Source organism: Canis lupus, chromosome 27, assembly GCF_011100685.1.
Source record: "Canis lupus familiaris isolate Mischka breed German Shepherd chromosome 27, alternate assembly UU_Cfam_GSD_1.0, whole genome shotgun sequence".
Classification (NCBI taxonomy): domain Eukaryota; kingdom Metazoa; phylum Chordata; class Mammalia; order Carnivora; family Canidae; genus Canis; species Canis lupus.
Window position 1 is genome coordinate 46,253,491 of NC_049248.1, and position 16,862 is coordinate 46,270,352.

General features: G+C 41.9%; 1 protein-coding gene across 2 annotated transcripts; it reads left to right on the plus strand.

Annotated features, from left to right (window-relative positions):
* Positions 1-507: 507 nt before the first annotated feature.
* Positions 508-10,688, plus strand: NEUROD4 (neuronal differentiation 4). Of its 2 annotated transcripts, none has more exons than XM_038577883.1 (2): positions 508-1,030; positions 7,222-10,688. In XM_038577883.1, the coding sequence occupies exon 2, from the start codon at positions 7,231-7,233 to the stop codon at positions 8,224-8,226; it is 996 nt and encodes a 331-aa protein (XP_038433811.1). In that variant the 5' UTR covers positions 508-1,030; positions 7,222-7,230; the 3' UTR covers positions 8,227-10,688. The 2 variants fall into 2 exon arrangements, with proteins under 2 accessions (XP_038433811.1, XP_038433812.1); XM_038577884.1 differs by lacking the exon at positions 508-1,030 and adding an exon at positions 1,038-1,173.
* Positions 10,689-16,862: the final 6,174 nt, after the last annotated feature.

Sequence of the window (16,862 nt, forward strand, 5' to 3'; positions counted from 1 at the left end):
TTCATTTGCCCTGCTTAGCTCTCTCTCCCAATCTTTATTCTTTTTTAGATTTTTGTTTATTCATTTACTCATGAGAGACACACACAGAGAGAGGCAGAGACCCAGGCAGAGGGAGAAGCAGGCTCCATGCAGGGAGCCCGATGTGGGACTCGATTCCAGGACCCCGGGGTCATGCCCTGGGCCCAAGGCTGAGGCTCACTCCAGCCTCTCCAAATGTACCCCAACTTTCTCTTGCTCCAGATCTTTGTAATTTCCAGTCCTCCTTTCCTCACCTTCCACTGGAGCAGCTCCCCTCCCCTCCCCTCCCCTCCCTATTCCCCTTGTCCTAACCGCTCTCCCCATTTAATCAGCTATAGCCAGCAGGCACGCAGGGGAGGGTCCCCGCGGCGGGGGGAGGGAGGGAGGCGTGTCCTCCCCCGGGCGGGGAGGGGTCACAGCCGGTGTCCCCGCCCCGCCCCAGGGTGGCCTCAAAAGGGCAGCGCGGCTGCAGGGCGGGAGCTGCCCGGGGCCGCGGTGCTGAAGGCGCAGGGCAGGAGCTGTCCACACCCGCGGTGCTGAACTCCAGCGGTCCGGGAGCTGTCCACACCTGCGGTGCTGAACCCCGCGATCCGGGAGCTGTCCTCACCCGCGGTCCTGAACCCCGCGGTCCGGGAGCTGTCCACACCCGCGGTGCTGAACTCCCCACGGTCCGAGAGCTGTCCACACCCGCGGTCCTGAACCCCGCGGTCCGGGAGCTGTCCACACCCGCGGTGCTGAACTCCCCACGGTCCGAGAGCTGTCCACGCCCGCGGTCCTGAACCCCGCGGTCCGGGAGCTGTCCACACCCGCGGTGCTGAACTCCCCACGGTCCGGGAGCTGTCCACACCCGCGGTCCTGAATTACCCGCGGTCCTGAATTCCCCACGGTCCGGGAGCTGTCCTCACCCGCGGTGCTGAAAGCGCGGGGCCCCTTGGCGGCCGCCGGCAGGTGCTCCCGAGTGTCCCCGGGGCGCAGAGTCCCAGCGTCCACACCCGGACGGCCACTGGCGGAGGTGAGCCCTTGGAGGCGGGAGGCACGGCGCAGTCAAGGCTCCCGTGGGAAGTTCCTGCGGACCTCAGGAGCCCTTGGGCTGGGAGAGGACGGAGTAGGGCTGAGGAACCCTGCACCAAGAAGCAGGGAGACCTCGCGGGACAGGTATTAAAGTTTTGATGGTCTTACCAATCCCCATGGCATGTGCTCCCTGAAGGGGAACTCATACTCTCAATCATTTCTATGAACTAGACGTCATAAATAATCCTCCTTTTCCATTTTATTCCACTTTTCCATTTTATTAATGCAGGAGGAAAGGTGTCCAAAAAGTTCAGCCGCTCTTCAGAGGTGGCTTAGCAAGTGCATTGGAAGAATTGACCCAATCGGCTGGTCTGCTCCAGCATTTTAGGGTCGTGCAGAGAGCGGACAGGGGAAGACGGGGAATGGCAATAGAATAAGGAAAGCCATGGGGGCATATTCTTATCATTGCCCCCATTTGCTCTGCTAAAATTCTTAGGTTGTTGTAATGGAGTGGGGGGAACCTTTGCTTTTCCTCAGACCTTTCAGCTAAGAAGTCAGGAAAGATTGCCTATGTATATTTTTGTCTCTTCTGCCTTCTACTCATCCATCATTTACCACCCCCAAAATGTATTCAGGACAATACTAATAAATGTAAACACTTCCCTTGTTTTTGTTTTTGTTTTTGTTTTGTTTTTTGACAGAGAGACCAGAGAGGAAATGTTCAAGAACAAGGGGAGGGAGGAACTGAAAGATTGAGTAATTTTTGTTTGAAAACTTTACCATTTGAATCTGAGGTTATGAAAAGTGAAATATGACATGGATACGTTGGATAAGATGTGCCTATGTATGAGCGAGCACACACACGTGTGTGTGTGTGTGTGTGTGTGTGTGTACAGGTATTAATAAGAGGGAAAGTGCTAGACTATAAAAAGTTGTGCAGGAAGAGCAGAAAACAACCCACTGGATGGTTTTAGGCAGTGCAAATTGTGAGCACCTTGGTCGACATTCTGTTTTTTCCATGTGAAGACTCTGCAACTCTGAGCAAGGCATTTAGGCTGTCTGGTGCTCAGATTCCCTAGAAACTTAGCTGAATAGTTCTCTTCCTGCTGTATTTAGGATTTTTTCATAGGATCAGGAGGTGAAGTGAGTACAATCAGCTTCCAAGAGGAAAGACACTGTCTAATCATCGTACGTACACATGCAAGTACTCCTTGCCCACTTATTCATCAATTGAAACTTCTCCACAACAAATCAGGAAATAGTAAAAATGTCATATGAATTCCAGTACGGTTCCACATAATAGTCATGCCCAGTGACCTCAGCCCCAGTAATTAAAGTATTGAGTAGTCACAATCATTACCTAAGCAAACATTTTGCTAGAATGGGTTTTTTAATAAGTGAGAGACAATTTCAAATTTGAGAGAATTGACTAACTGTGAAATTTAGGAAAGATGACAAGAGAAAATTTTGTCATATTGTAAAGATGTGTAAGGAAGTCCAAATTCCAAGATCAAAGAATAAAATAGGCTTTATGTGATTAGAATGCATTTGAGGATGGAGTCAGGGAAGGCTGTATTTTACTTCCAGAGCCAGTATTCATTGATTTTTTTTTTTTTTTTGCTACACTGGAGTCAGCCTCATGTATATTTTGAGGACTAATTTCTTTTGTAAAAATTGGGGAAACTTAAAATGGTGTATCACAATATTGTGTGCAGTGCTATAGAGCTTCCCATTCTGCTTCTACCAAACAATTGCCAACCTTTACATTTGCCTTATAAGTTTACAAGGTACTAGTGCTTGATTTCCTTGCTTTTCATAAAAGCTTCTAAATGAAATATGAAAGACAGAAATATTATTTCCACTTTGCCCTAAGCATAAAAAAAGAAAATATTTTTTTTCTGTGCTCATTTAATAGGTAAGTAATAAATGAGTGAAGAGGGTCTCAGTTTCACAATTCTTTCAGTATGACTCTGTGCTAGTTCACTGACAGGCTAAAAGCCATGGTAGGATTAAATACCATGGAGAGGAGCCAAGTTGGTTTCTGTGATCAGAACTCAGAACTATACCATACACATCTTCAATTTTCAAATCTAAATCTGGTTGTTCATGACCTGCTCACTCGCACCCCCCAACCTCCAGATAACTTTTTGATGATGCATTGGAGATATTTAGGTAGAAAAATTCAAAGGCCAAAAAATATTTTTTTAAATCTCTGAAGAGTCCTGGACTTTACTTCTATTTGAGAGACACTGTTTCTCTCCTCAGAGCTCTGGCACTTGATTCTGGTGGTAGTCTTATAGTGTTTAATCAAAGACAAAAGGAAAAACGTCCAGGGGCCAAGAGTTTCTGTATTCCACCAGAAATTTCATGCACCTAAAAATTTGTGTAACTGAGTAGAAGTGTCCGCAAACTGCTGTCTCCCAATTACAAAACAGAATTAAAGAAGCCAACTTCTTTGGTTAATATGGTGGAAGAGTTTGAGTCAATCTGATAGAGACAGCTGGTAGAAGTCTGTTTCCTCACCTCTTGCAACAGGAGAGAAGCTTTGGTATTCAGTTTCAATAGGAGGTTGGAGAGGTGGGCTTGTCAGGGAATGTTTTAAAATGGGTGTTAACATAGAAACATTGGCCTTTGTTGGCATAAAATCAATATTAGACACAGATTGAAATCATACTTATTTTTGTCCATGTGGCCAGAAGAAGTCATGATGAAATTTAGAAACAATAGTACCTAACACTTCCAAGGCATATACAATGTCGGGCTCTGATCAAATCTTTACATATATTAGCTCATGATGCTCACAATAATCCCATGAAGTAGGGCTATTATTATTCCCATTTTAAACAGAGGGGATAAGGCACAGAAAGGTAATGAAACCTGGCTAAGGTCTTCCCTCTAGTAAGTAACAGAACTGAAATTTAAACTCAGGTCATCTGACTCCAGAGTCTGCTGTCCAGCCACACTGGGAAAAATGGCTGGCTGTTGGGCAATTGTGAGATCAACTTCTGAGCCAATCAGAGGATGTTCCCTCAAGATAATAAGAGGCACAGTAGTTAGTACAATCTACTTTTGCTACTTATCTGTGAGAAACAATTTTTATTTTTGAATATGCAAATGTGTAAATAGATTAGATAAGAAAATTCAAGAATTAACACAAGATCAATATATAGATAATGTTCTACCACATTTAAAGTCTATACAATCTTTTCTTATTTTCATTTATCTTGCGTGAACCACATTGAATATACCTTATCCCTATTTTATCAAAAAGGAAATTGAAGATCAGAGAGTTGTGTAATGTGTTTGAGATCAGCAACCAGGGATCAGAGCAGTTGGGCCTACAGTGTGTGTTATTCCATCTTCTATGCTTTCAAAGCCACACTATATACCCATGGGATCCTCTTAGAGCTAATGGACCAGAATCTGTGGGAAAAGAGAGAGTTAAACTGGAGCTATCTATATCTTTCCTGTGGTTGGTAAGAGAACAAAGATGAAAATTGATTGCCCTTTTCACTGTTTTAGCCAAATCCAGTTGTTTCTTATCCTTCATACCTGCTGATAATCTGATTTGAAAGTAGCTCTTTGACTCTGACAGAACCATTACATTATGTTAAAGGTAAAAGATGGTCTATTTTCCGAATCCTAGTTCTTGATGAGGGTGAGGATTAACAGAGTTTGGCTCGAGTCCAGAGGTAGGGAGATGGGTATAATAGTAATAGTAAAAAGGTCAATTACAGAGGCTAGGATGGTATTCAGTTGTAAGGAGTAATTCAGGAGACTCTTCTTTCCTCTCTCGCATCTTCCTTCTCAACTCTCCATGCATGTAAGTATGACCCGGTGATATGATGATGAAGAGGAGATGGAGGAGAAAAGGGAGGAAGGAGTAAAAGAGTGGAAACAACAAGAAAAAAATTGGGAAGAGGAAGGAATCCTGAGAGTCAAACACTGCAGAGAACACCTGAACTAGCCTTTCTGGATGATGGTCATTTCCTGGTGACTTAGTTCAACTGATCCACACCTTCTGGAGTCAAAGTGCCTTTCTTTCTTCCCATAGCTGTGATAGAAAAAGAAAGGAGGAAAAAACATAAAACCTAGGATTTGGAATCAGAAGACCTGGTTTTATGTCCTGCTCTATCCGCTTTATATCTTTGCATTTCTGTCACTTAATCTCTGACCCACAGTGACCTTGATTACAAAATAAGCATAAATCCCTATTTCCCTCAGAGGTTGGCTATAAGGCCACACAAATGTTATTATAATTACGTGTGGAACATTGTGTTTCCCAAGCCCACTCCATCCTCTTTGGCCTCAGAGTGCACCTGCCTCAGAAAGGTCTGTGTTACTTTAACAGAAAGTTAATTAGGTCCTTCACCCTCCCTCTGGATATCTGGCTGAGTTAGAAGTGCAGCTCAGCACACAAGCTCCATCATCCATATTAAAAGTGGGATTTTCTAACTTGGCCTGGGCAGCCAGTTGACCAATAGGTTCCAATGTGTGTTTTCAATAAAGCTGCTTACCCAGGAAGCCTTATTAAGTGAGTAAGTCAAGCTGACATGATTTCCGTGCTGATTAACATGAAACCTAGGCTGTTTTTGCAATGTGGTAACATTAATTATTTATAGGAGGTAAATGAGGTTACAAAGAAAACAAGTTCAAATTACCAGAAACAAATCAAATCGTATATTTGTACTCTTAAAATCTATGTACTGAATCCTGCATGCATTGATTTGAGGCCCAAGCTTTAAGGATCAAAAAACATTTATCATGCTCCCTCCTTTCTGTTATACAAAAGTGATGGAAGGTTTAACATTTCAAAGACTAAACTGGTAAACCGGGATGCCCCAGTGGAGCTTCTCAGATACTTTTATTTGGTAAATTATATACCTACAAATTGTTCAGCAAATCTCAAAACAATTCACTCTTCCAGAATTGAATGCAAAATGTTTACTAAACCACTGGTATCTTCTGGTTTTCAAACTGCCAATGTTTTCAAAGAAAATTCTGATTAAACAGTATCTCTTAGGCAAGCGAATTAAAGTAGTCAGGCTATTTCCATGTTTGCAACCACTATGTTCCATTAAGTTTAGTGTTTTTTCCAGATTTTTCATTTTCAATGAAATATTATATAATAATTTCACTAAGATAATCTTAAATAAGCTTTGTAGACCTCTGGCTTGTAAATCTAGCTGCTCTGACGTAGTCTTGTATGGTGATGGGTGATGCATGTACAATGGAAGAGTTTTCACTGTAACATACGGGGAAATTTAAAAAATAGTCAGTGGTAACCCTGCTCTCTTTTCCTGATCCTTTTAGACACCATGTCACTAACACCTCTAACACCACTACACTAGACAGACCACAAGGTCCTTGCTGAAAAACAAAATGCTCTTCAGGTGATGGTGAGAGAACTATTTCATGGTCATGTGGGGTACTGGTCAGTCGTGGCACGGCTCTTTCCTAGGGTGCTTGGAGCTAATGAGAGTCAGTTCATTAGCTGACTTAGAGTCACTTAGACTTAGAGTCAGTGGGAAACATGGAATGTTATAGGTTAAATGTGATATGTCACTAAACAGAGGCTGGGCAGTCCTCTGGAGAGCATAGTAGTCTGAGAGAAACACCGAAACACCACAGTGTTTCATTTATATTATGGTATAAAATGCAACAGTTTACTTACTAATATGCTTTTAAAATTTTGTAGTAATTATAATTATTTTATGCATATTTTATAGTTATGACTACTTTAGCATCCTCTTTTACTTTCACAAGTTTCTCTATTTGGGCAATAATTTATATGCCCACCTTATCTACTTCCCTCCATGATCTGTATTCTGGGAAGAAGGAAAAATAGGTTTTGATTCTTATATCCATTATTCTTGCATAAAATATCCATGAGACAAAGCACCAGAGAATAAAAAGAATTAGGCACTGGCACTACTGGCATTACAAGGAATGATCAAGTCAATTTTCATTTTCTTTAGCTGATTTTCTTGTAATATTCCATAGCTATATTAGTGTCCTGGGCATTTATTTGAGTCTTAGATTACTTGTTTAGAATGGTGGACTTGGACTGGATAACCATAAGTTGAATCTCAATATCATTCTGTGCTTTACATCTAAGATATAAAAAGAAAGTTTAGATTTACATCAAAGCAGATATTCACAGACACTAATAATTGCCATTTCTCTTTCCAGAATCTAGAAATGGCAAAACCTTATGTGAAATCGAAGGAGATAACAGAGTTGGTCAACACACCATCCTGGATGGACAAAGGTCTGGGCTCTCAGAACGAGATGAAGGAGGAGGAGAGAAGACCAGCTGCTTATGGGATGCTTGGCAGCTTAGCTGAAGAGCATGACAGTATTGAGGAGGAAGAAGAGGAGGAAGAGGATGGGGAGAAGCCTAAGAGACGGGGTCCTAAGAAAAAGAAGATGACAAAAGCTCGCCTTGAGAGATTCAGGGCTCGAAGAGTCAAGGCCAATGCTAGAGAACGGACCCGGATGCATGGCCTGAATGATGCCCTGGACAACCTGAGGAGAGTCATGCCATGTTACTCAAAGACCCAAAAGCTCTCCAAGATAGAGACTCTTAGACTGGCCAGGAACTATATTTGGGCTTTGTCTGAGGTTCTGGAGACTGGGCAGACACCTGAAGGGAAGGGTTTTGTGGAGATGCTCTGCAAAGGGCTCTCTCAGCCTACAAGCAATCTGGTGGCTGGATGCCTCCAGCTGGGCCCTCAGTCTGTCCTCCTGGAGAAGCATGAGGAGAAATCCCCTATTTGTGACTCTGCCATCTCTGTCCATAACTTCAACTACCAGTCTCCTGGGCTCCCCAGTCCTCCTTATGGCCATATGGAAACACACCTTATTAATCTCAAACCCCCAGTATTCAAGAGTTTGGGAGAATCATCCTTTGGGAGCCATCCACCTGACTGCAGTACACCACCTTATGAAGGCCCACTCACTCCCCCTTTGAGCATCAGTGGGAACTTCTCCTTGAAGCAAGATGGATCTCCTGACCTGGATAAGTCCTACAGCTTCATGCCACATTACTCCTCTGCAAATCTAAGCTCAGGGCATGTGCATTCAACTCCCTTTCAGGCTGGTGCCCCTCGCTATGATGTTCCCATAGATATGTCCTATGATTCCTACCCCCACCATGGCATTGGGGCTCAACTGAATACAATCTTTACTGATTAGGGCAAAAAGATAAGCATTGCAGAGAATAATGTGAAGATGTTTCCCATGATTTAAATCGTTGAGCTGAAGACTCAATGACCTTAATGGAACCCTATAGATATATATCAAACACGGTAGTCCCAACCCAGTTGGGCCCTCCTGCACCTGCCACCCTCTTTTCTCATCAGCTTCTCATAGTGTATTGATTTCTTTAGTTAGGGTCCTTAAGTGAAATTACTGGATTGTTTACAATCTTGTAGGAATAAAACAGAGGCCGTGGGCCCAATTCTAATGATGCCAAAAACTCATTGAATGATCCAGGCCAATTAATTTTCCATCTCTGGCTTCTCTTTATTTACTGGTAAAATTGGGAAATTGTTTTAAGTCTAGATGATTTTTAAGGTCCTTCACAGCTATGAAATTCAATAACTTTGATGATCATGCCTATAAACTTCTTGAAACTGAAAAGATTGAAGAATAATAGGAAATGGACAATATATGTGGAATGATTAGATGGAGTTGCCAAAGGAGCACAAGATGCATTTCTCTTGGGTATTTGATAGGACTTCTTTGCATCTGACTAAAAATAGCCTCCAAGGACTAAAATCCTAACTTGGCTTTCACTGTGACTAGCTCATCTCTTAAAGAGATGAGCTCTTTTATTGTTGGCTGAAAGCTGAACATCCCTTCCTTAGTAATATCAGAACCATAATAGAGATCTCCTACCAATTTGATCCTTGATAATATTTCATAAACACTTCCTCAGTAGAAGAGGTGGGGCAAGAAAGTCACCGTAACCTCAGACTTCTATGATCAGTGGGATTTCGAGAAGTCATCTAGACCATTTCATAGCCTCAATAACCCAGGGGCTCTGGAAATTCTGAAGAAACTCAGGTGCTGCTACTGGAATCAGCAAACAACCAGGGCCATATTCAAGAGCAATAAAATGGCTGTTGGCTACACTGACTAACCATAGTCTGGGGCCTCCTTCTACCTTATAACCTGCCCACAGGAAAACTAAGTTTTCTTTAGCAAGATAAATTTCATTTGTTACAAAAAACATGGTTAGAACAGCTGACCTCTGTCCACAACAATTTCTATTATATTTTCTAGAAGGATTAGCACCAATGAGTTTATTGATCAAACTTGATTTTTTTCCAATGCATATATATTCCTTATCTCCTCCCCCACCAATTGTTACCTCTTTCTCACTTCTAAAACATAATATATTATTACATTTTGTAGATAACATCCCAAGTGAGCAGACTTAGGGATGCAGAAATCAAATCCAAGGCCAGTGAATGCTTTTACCAATCTGTGTTTTCATCACAGGTTTATCCTGATTTGCAGGATATTTATTTTTTCTTCACATTACTCTTCTTTCCTTTAAAATATCAACACTAATTTTGTCAAAATTTTTTTCCAGAGAAATGTGATCTGAGAAATGCCACTGGTCTGTTCAATATGCCAGGGCAATTATTTAAAACAAACTAAAAGCCTAAATGGTTTACATGATAGTGGGCTGCATCCTGCTCCTGCCAGAGAGGACAAGTTTAGGATGTAGGGTACACAAATAGGGCCAATGAATAAAATTGATAAGGCAAGTTAGTATGTTGTTTTCTACAGCTCAGCTATCCCCTAAAACCTGCCAAACTATCTGTATATCTTGACTTTTTCACCCTCTTATTATCTCCTTACAGTCTAAACTGCTCTCTTTCCATTTTGCTTGCAGTACTGACCCTACTGTATTTTGCACCCTTGGTTTGTAAATCCCCTTGAAAGACCCTTGCAGAGAGATCTTAAATCCCACCAGCCACCAAAGTGGTTCCCCTCACCACACTGCTCTAAGAGGGAAAAGGCGAGTAAAATGTTTACAAAGCCATCCTTTCTGAGGGTATCCTGGCACTTACTTTTGTGAGACACTGGGGGGATCTAGCATTTTATGGCATTTAAGTTTGTAGATAATGAATGTTGTTGGAGCTATTTATTAGATATTATTTATTTAATTTATTTCCCCCTTCCTTTCATGCAAACTTCTTGGGGTCCATACATGTGCTTGTAAACCCTCCCGAAGTCTTCGTTTGGAAAGTAGCTCATAATTTTTCTAGGAATTCCTGAGTTTGGGGTGAGGCGAAAGGAGAGACTGAGTGCAGAATTACCTGTAATGATTTTATAAAAGCAATAATTTGAATGGCTATGCAAGTTAAAATTTTCAGATTCCTTCCCCTCTTCATTCTAAGATGAGCCAGTTATTTTTTGGGAATCTGTTGTTTATGCTTTTGAGGAATATGGTACCCATGATCCAGGCCCTTCTGGGGATTGTTCAGAGAGACTTTCTATTTGAATTGAAATTTGGGAGAATGATTGGAAAGAGCCTACGCTCTCACCCAAGGTGGTTTCATTCTTCTCGGAACTTTATTAAATACAAGAAAAAGAAAGCAATTGTTTAAACTTTTTTTTGTAAACAAACAAACAAAAAAACACAAAACCCAGACTGTTTCTCCTCTCCTTTTTCTAGCAGAAATAAAGCTGTTTTATTAGACATTGTGTTGCATTGTCTGTCTTCAAAGTTTTTCCTCAGTCTCACCTATCATTCTTCTTGGACTCTATGTCCTGTGAATAGTCAGCAAGAGCACAGGCAGGTCTGTCAGGGTGACTTACATCCCGTGTTTCAACTTGCTTGCCAGAAGATTTGAAAGGTCTAAACTAAGCAGCCAGACACGTAGAAGCACCGATCTCTGCCACACACATAATCAACTATGTAATCAGCAGGTGGGAAAAAATATCTTCCCATTTACAGAAGTCTAGGGCGATGGGCATCCTAAACCACCGAAACACAGAGATGTGGCCCGTAGGATGATGCACTATTATCCAGAATTGGGCCTACCAACTTTTCAAAATTTATGAAGTATGCTTTTTGGCAACTGCTTCTTAACATCTCTTGACTTTTTTCTTTCAGGATTCCTTCTTACATGAATAAAATGCTGATGATAAAGAAATAATGATGATGATAATAAAACATAATTGGTTAGTCAAGGGAGAAAGTTGGTTAAAATACGAAACAAAAAGCATCCTTCCAATTCCACTGCTTTCCTCATCTTCCCAGGACCCACTCTCCAACTTGAAACTACTTTTTAAGATTTAATTTATTAGGTACCAGAGATCTATGCATATAAGAAAATGTTAGTCACGTTAGGTTACAAATATGAAGTCACATTATTTTCCTCTTTTCCCACCAGTGGTATAATGCAACACATTTCTGCATATTACTTTTAATTTATTTCAACACATACCATGGAGGATTGTCTCATGTCATAAAAAGCTACTTAATTCTTTCTTATAGCTGGTTAGCGTTCCATGTTAAAATACCATAGCTTATTAAATTAAATTACATAATTTAGATTTTTCCAATCTTTCATGATACTGAGTGAATAATCATGTATCCATGTTATTTGATACTTTATTAAGAGAATCTACAAATAATATTCTGGAGGAATAAAGATAAACTGACAGATAACAAAAATCACATCTTGCAGCTATTGGATGTGTACTATGTACTGTCACTTTTCTAAGTGATTTACGTGTACTAATTCATTCCATCTTAAAACCATCCCTATAAGGGAGACACTACTGTTATTTTCATTTTACAAATTAGGAAGCTAAGGCATAGAATAGTCTATTCAAGCTCACACTGCTAGTCAATGGTGGAGCCAGGATTGGAACAAGTTGGTTTATCCAAAAGATTTGAATGATTCTTTGTGGTTCTTTGCTTAGTGCATAAGGATGTCATAACTGCAAGAAGCCAGAGCCGGTGGAACTTTCTGACACCCCTCCAGCCATCCTTTACATATAACATCCTGTTGTATCTGTGACCCAGGCGGCCCATCCCCACGCTCTACAATAGAATCTCAGAAGACTTTCCTTCCTTCGACAAAAGCTCAATATCATGTTGCATGTTGCCTGTGTATGCTGTGTAGATCTAGGCTAGCTTACAGAGCAATGCTTGAAAGTGTCCATCTTTCAGAAGGCTTAAATCTATTTCCCTGCCGTCATGTGATAGATCTTTAGAGCTTTAGGGAAAAAGCTTTAGTGGGGAATTACAGAAATGAAAATTGCAAAATCTTTTATTGGCAGAGGAGTAACCTAATTCAAGATTATTTTTGTCTGGCTACATACCTTTCATTGCTTTCATGTGAAAATTTGCTTTAGGATCGAATAAATGATAATTTAATTATGCAACTTCCTGGTTGAACAACCTCTGTTAAGCTGATTAATCCTGCAAATCTTCAGATCCCTCAAATCTAAAATGGCAATAATAATAATTGTTGTGTCACAAGGTTATTATGACGGGTCAATTGAGTATTATATACCCAGAACATAGAGCAAGTATCTAATAAGTGGTAATTACTGCCATCCATGTTACCATTCATTATTTTTTTTATTACGTTTATGTTGACTTTTCTCTTTGCCTCCAATATATGATTGGGAACGTGTTGATGGTGACTGCAGCAGGCTTAGGGCACCCACAGAACTCGTAGTTGAGAGGGTTGAATTAGGTAGACTTGGGTTTGAAACTACCTGGTTGAGTAGTCCTAGGCAATTTATTGAACATCTCTATGCCTCAGTTTCCTTTTGTATAAAAAAGGCATTCCATCAAACCCATGGAGTTGATATGAGAATTAAAAGTAATGATAATTCCAGTGAAGAATTTGTCTCAGGTTCTGGCACAAGGGAAACAATCGACTATTATTATTATTATTATTATTTATCAGGGAGAAGATGGAAACAGATGAGGGAACAAGAGGACAGAGCAGATCCTTTGCATTTACACGGTAAATCATTGTAGCCAACATCAAAACCCAAGCCTTTTGACCTAGAGCCCATATGTCGGAATGTAGCATTTTCTAACTCATCACAGGGACATCTGAAACAGAAATCCCCAGAGAAAAATTTTCTGAATTTGCAAAATAGGAGACATTATATTTTTCTTTCTTTCCTAGAAATTGGTATAGAATAAAAGGAGCCTTGTGGTAGCTATTTTGCTATCATCTGACCTGAAACCATGGATAAAAAGAATACTATTACCTCACAAATACATAGTCCTATGTGCTACATTTCAATTTAATTTTACAAAGAGTTACTGAGCATATTCTGTGGGCCAGGCACTAAGCCAAGGGTCAGATACTGAAATAAATACACGACCATGCTTTGTAGGTTTATAGCCTGGCAAAGTGTAAAATAATAGAGCATTTTTACACAGTTACTCAATATTGAGAGCAATGTAGGGCCAATAGTTCAAGTATTACAGATACTGCTTGATAAAGGAGGAAACTGACACTCAGATATAACCGATTAGCTAGGGCAAGCAATCAGCTAGAAGATAGGTTAGAGATTATCTGATCACAATGTTGTTTGTTGGTTTATTTGTTTAAGATAATTGAAGTCCTACTTAATTTGGGGTTAAGTAAAACACATATTCTAAAGTAAGGTTATGGATTAATTATGGCAATTTTGGATAACTTTCTTGGTTAAATTAATCAACCCCTCAAAGCCTCCATTGCTTTCCTAACCTTGCTAGAGTTAATCACTACAAATATTATATAAAGCAAAGAAAATTATGGCCCAGGCTAGGTACAGATGCATAGTAACCAGAGAAGTAGCTGGTCATAAAAATTAAAGGAATCCCATCATGGCTGTCCTAATACACATGAAAATAAAGTGTTCGATCAATGCCTCATATGTGTTTCAGTAAGTAAATTTAGTAAATGTGAATTGGGGAAATTTCTAGAAAACAATAGCTACAGACTCAAGGGAAGGAAGAGAAAACTGCTGTTTACTGAGCATGCACAGCAGGTATAAGTCACAAAGTTCAGTTCTCACTATTGAGTTGGTCTTCAAAAGAAGCCACTAAAGGGATCCTGGATATTGTAGAAACGGATGTAGAAATGTGTTAGCAAATATGAGGACTTGGCAAGGCGTGGAAACTGCCTGAGCTTCTGTTTTCTCATATATAAAACGATCGTGTCATGAGATGCCTGAGGTTTCTCTCTGTTTAATATGTTCCTGGTTCCATGGGGGGGGGGGGGATAATGTCCATTTTAACTGACAGATGTATACATTTTGGGAAAAAAAAAAACAACGCCCCATGAATGATGATTAAGGCAAAGCTGACAGATAAAGCAACAATGGAGTAAAAACATTAAAATGAAGGTAGGGTTCTTGTGTGTTTTTTTCATTTCCAGGTAGCTATTTTAAGGAACTGGGGTGCTTTCAGCCTGTTATCAACTTAGAGGGCAGCTTCCTAGCAATGAACTTATGCTCCAGAGATGATGACCGCAACATGTTTGGCACCTGAAAGGCCCATAAGCTACAAGGAGCTGATATAAACAACGTTAAAACAATCAAAGATCCAAATTAAGAAATTGCATTATTCCTACAATTGGGCCCCTTCCCCTCTCTTAAGTGGGAAAAGATAGGAAGATGTCGACTGTGTCATTTACTTGGTTGCAAATACAACACGTTTTCAGTTATCCATATGAATAATGCATGCTGCAGGTGATCTATGGACAAAATTTCACACTAAGCTTGTTCCTACTTTTCATTGTGCGTGTATATGTGTGTCACACATCTCAATGTACTGATATTTTATTTTATTTTATGTTATTTTTACTTACAAATTTATTTTTTATTGGTGTTCAATTTGCCAACATATATAATAACACCCAGTGCTCATCCCGGGGCCCGTCACCCAGTCACCTCCACCCCCCCTCCACCTCCCCTTCCACCACCCCTAGTTCGTTTCTGAGAGTTAGGAGTCTCTCATATTCTGTCTTCCTTTCTGATTTTTTTTAAAAATGTACATTGAGTTCTAATTTATGTGTGTGTTTATGTGTATGCGTGTATCTGAAGGTAGGTGTCGAGCACACACGTCCATCCATCCACACACAGGCGTACATATACGTACATGTATATATTTGGATGTGGTCTAAAGTCACATGGAAACACTTTAGGGTCATTTAATTTTTGGCAAGTCTACGTGCTGGGTTCTTTCCTTCACTAACTCAGTAAGAATAAGTGAGCGAGACGCTAAGGACTGGCAGGGGAGGTGGAGGCGAGAGGTGGGAAGGTAGTCGCGTTTCCCCTGGGCCCTGGCACGGCCTGGTTCTGCTGGGCGGAGGCCCCATTACCCACTCGCCTGCCCGGGATGTGCAAGGCCCATCAGAGAGATGGGGGCTGGCTCCGAGCTGTTGGGCCCTGTAGGAGCCGTGGAGGCCACCCTGGGAGAGGCCTGGTTAGCAGGCCGGTTGAGGGACGTTCTGGGGGTCTCTGCTTCTGCAAGCAGCTCCCAGGGAAGCTGCTTTCTCACCTGAGCACAAGCTCTGAAAGAGAGACTCCAGGCCTCGCCTGGCTGCTGCCAGGTAATGTGAGAAAGAGCATCCCTCAGAGCTTGGCTTCCCACAAGGGACAGAGAGACGTGGAGGGAAGTGAGAGAAACAGAAGTCAGAGAGCCCGGAGGGCCCGTACAAAGAGGGGGACAGCGCCTGGGACACAGGGATCAAAGGACACGAGCACCCTCCACGTTGCCCTTCCTGCTTCTCAGCTGCCCTCGGCCGCCCTGTGCCCCTGCCTGCCTCGGCCCTCGGGACCTGGCTGGCTTCATGCTACACTGTTCCCTCTCAGACCTCTAGTCTTTTTGCCTCCAATGTCCCCCCAGGGCCCCCACGCATCCTGACTCACTCTTACAGAAAGGCCGCGACCACGTCATGCCTCTGACATGCAGGCTCCAAGAACTGCAGAGTGGAGGCCAAACTGCCAGCCTCTCATCTAATCCGTGTCCACCACCGGCCTTGGTCCGTGTCCTCGGGCTGACTCTCCCCTCACTGTCATCGGAAGTCCCCCCCCCACCTCCCGTCCTAGCCGCTGCCCCATCTCCATGTTTGTGTCGCCTCTTTGGATTATCGTGCCTCTAATCAACGTGCGGTCGCCTGCCTCTGTTTCCTTCGCTCCTGGCAATTCCTTTCCAGAGGGTTCTCTCTCTTCCATCACTTACCAAAACTGCACTTATTCTGCAAATTCCACCTGAAATTCCTCCTTCGTGAACAAAACACCCCTGTAATAACCATTGTCTCCTTCTTTGTTGTTTATTTGTACTCATCATGTTTATTTTCCCTACTGCCTCCTTTCTGCATGCTCATTTCATCATTGCCTTCTTCTTTTTTGCAGAATCATGGAAGCTGACCTTAGAAATAAAGCTCTATTTCCAACCAGCTGTCCTCTACTAGCTCATAAGCTCTTGAGATGGGAGGCTGTTGTATCTTCTTACGTCGACAGCTCCCGGTGAAGTCCTTCCTGTATAGTAGGGAGGAGATAGAGCAACATTTTTAAGGGGGCACCTAAACGTGTGCTAGGAATTGTGATGTTAGGTTAGCACCCCACAAACTTACGTGCCTTACGTCAGATAATGTCAAAGTCTACTCGACTCATAAGAGGGGAGTCATGGTAATGTCATATGCAAGGATGCCAAGCATCTCTGGGTGCCAAGACCCACTGCCTCTCCAGTATCCCCTCCATCCATCCTGTCCCAGCCACTCTCTCACCTGGCTTCCTTTCAGCTCTTCCAGAAGGAAAGGGCACGGGTTTCTTCCTCCTACCTTCTG

Excerpts from the sequence above, each read along its gene's own strand:
- NEUROD4 (XM_038577883.1), top strand. The coding sequence starts at position 7,231 with ATGGCAAAACCTTATGTGAAATCGAAGGAGATAACAGAGTTGGTCAAC.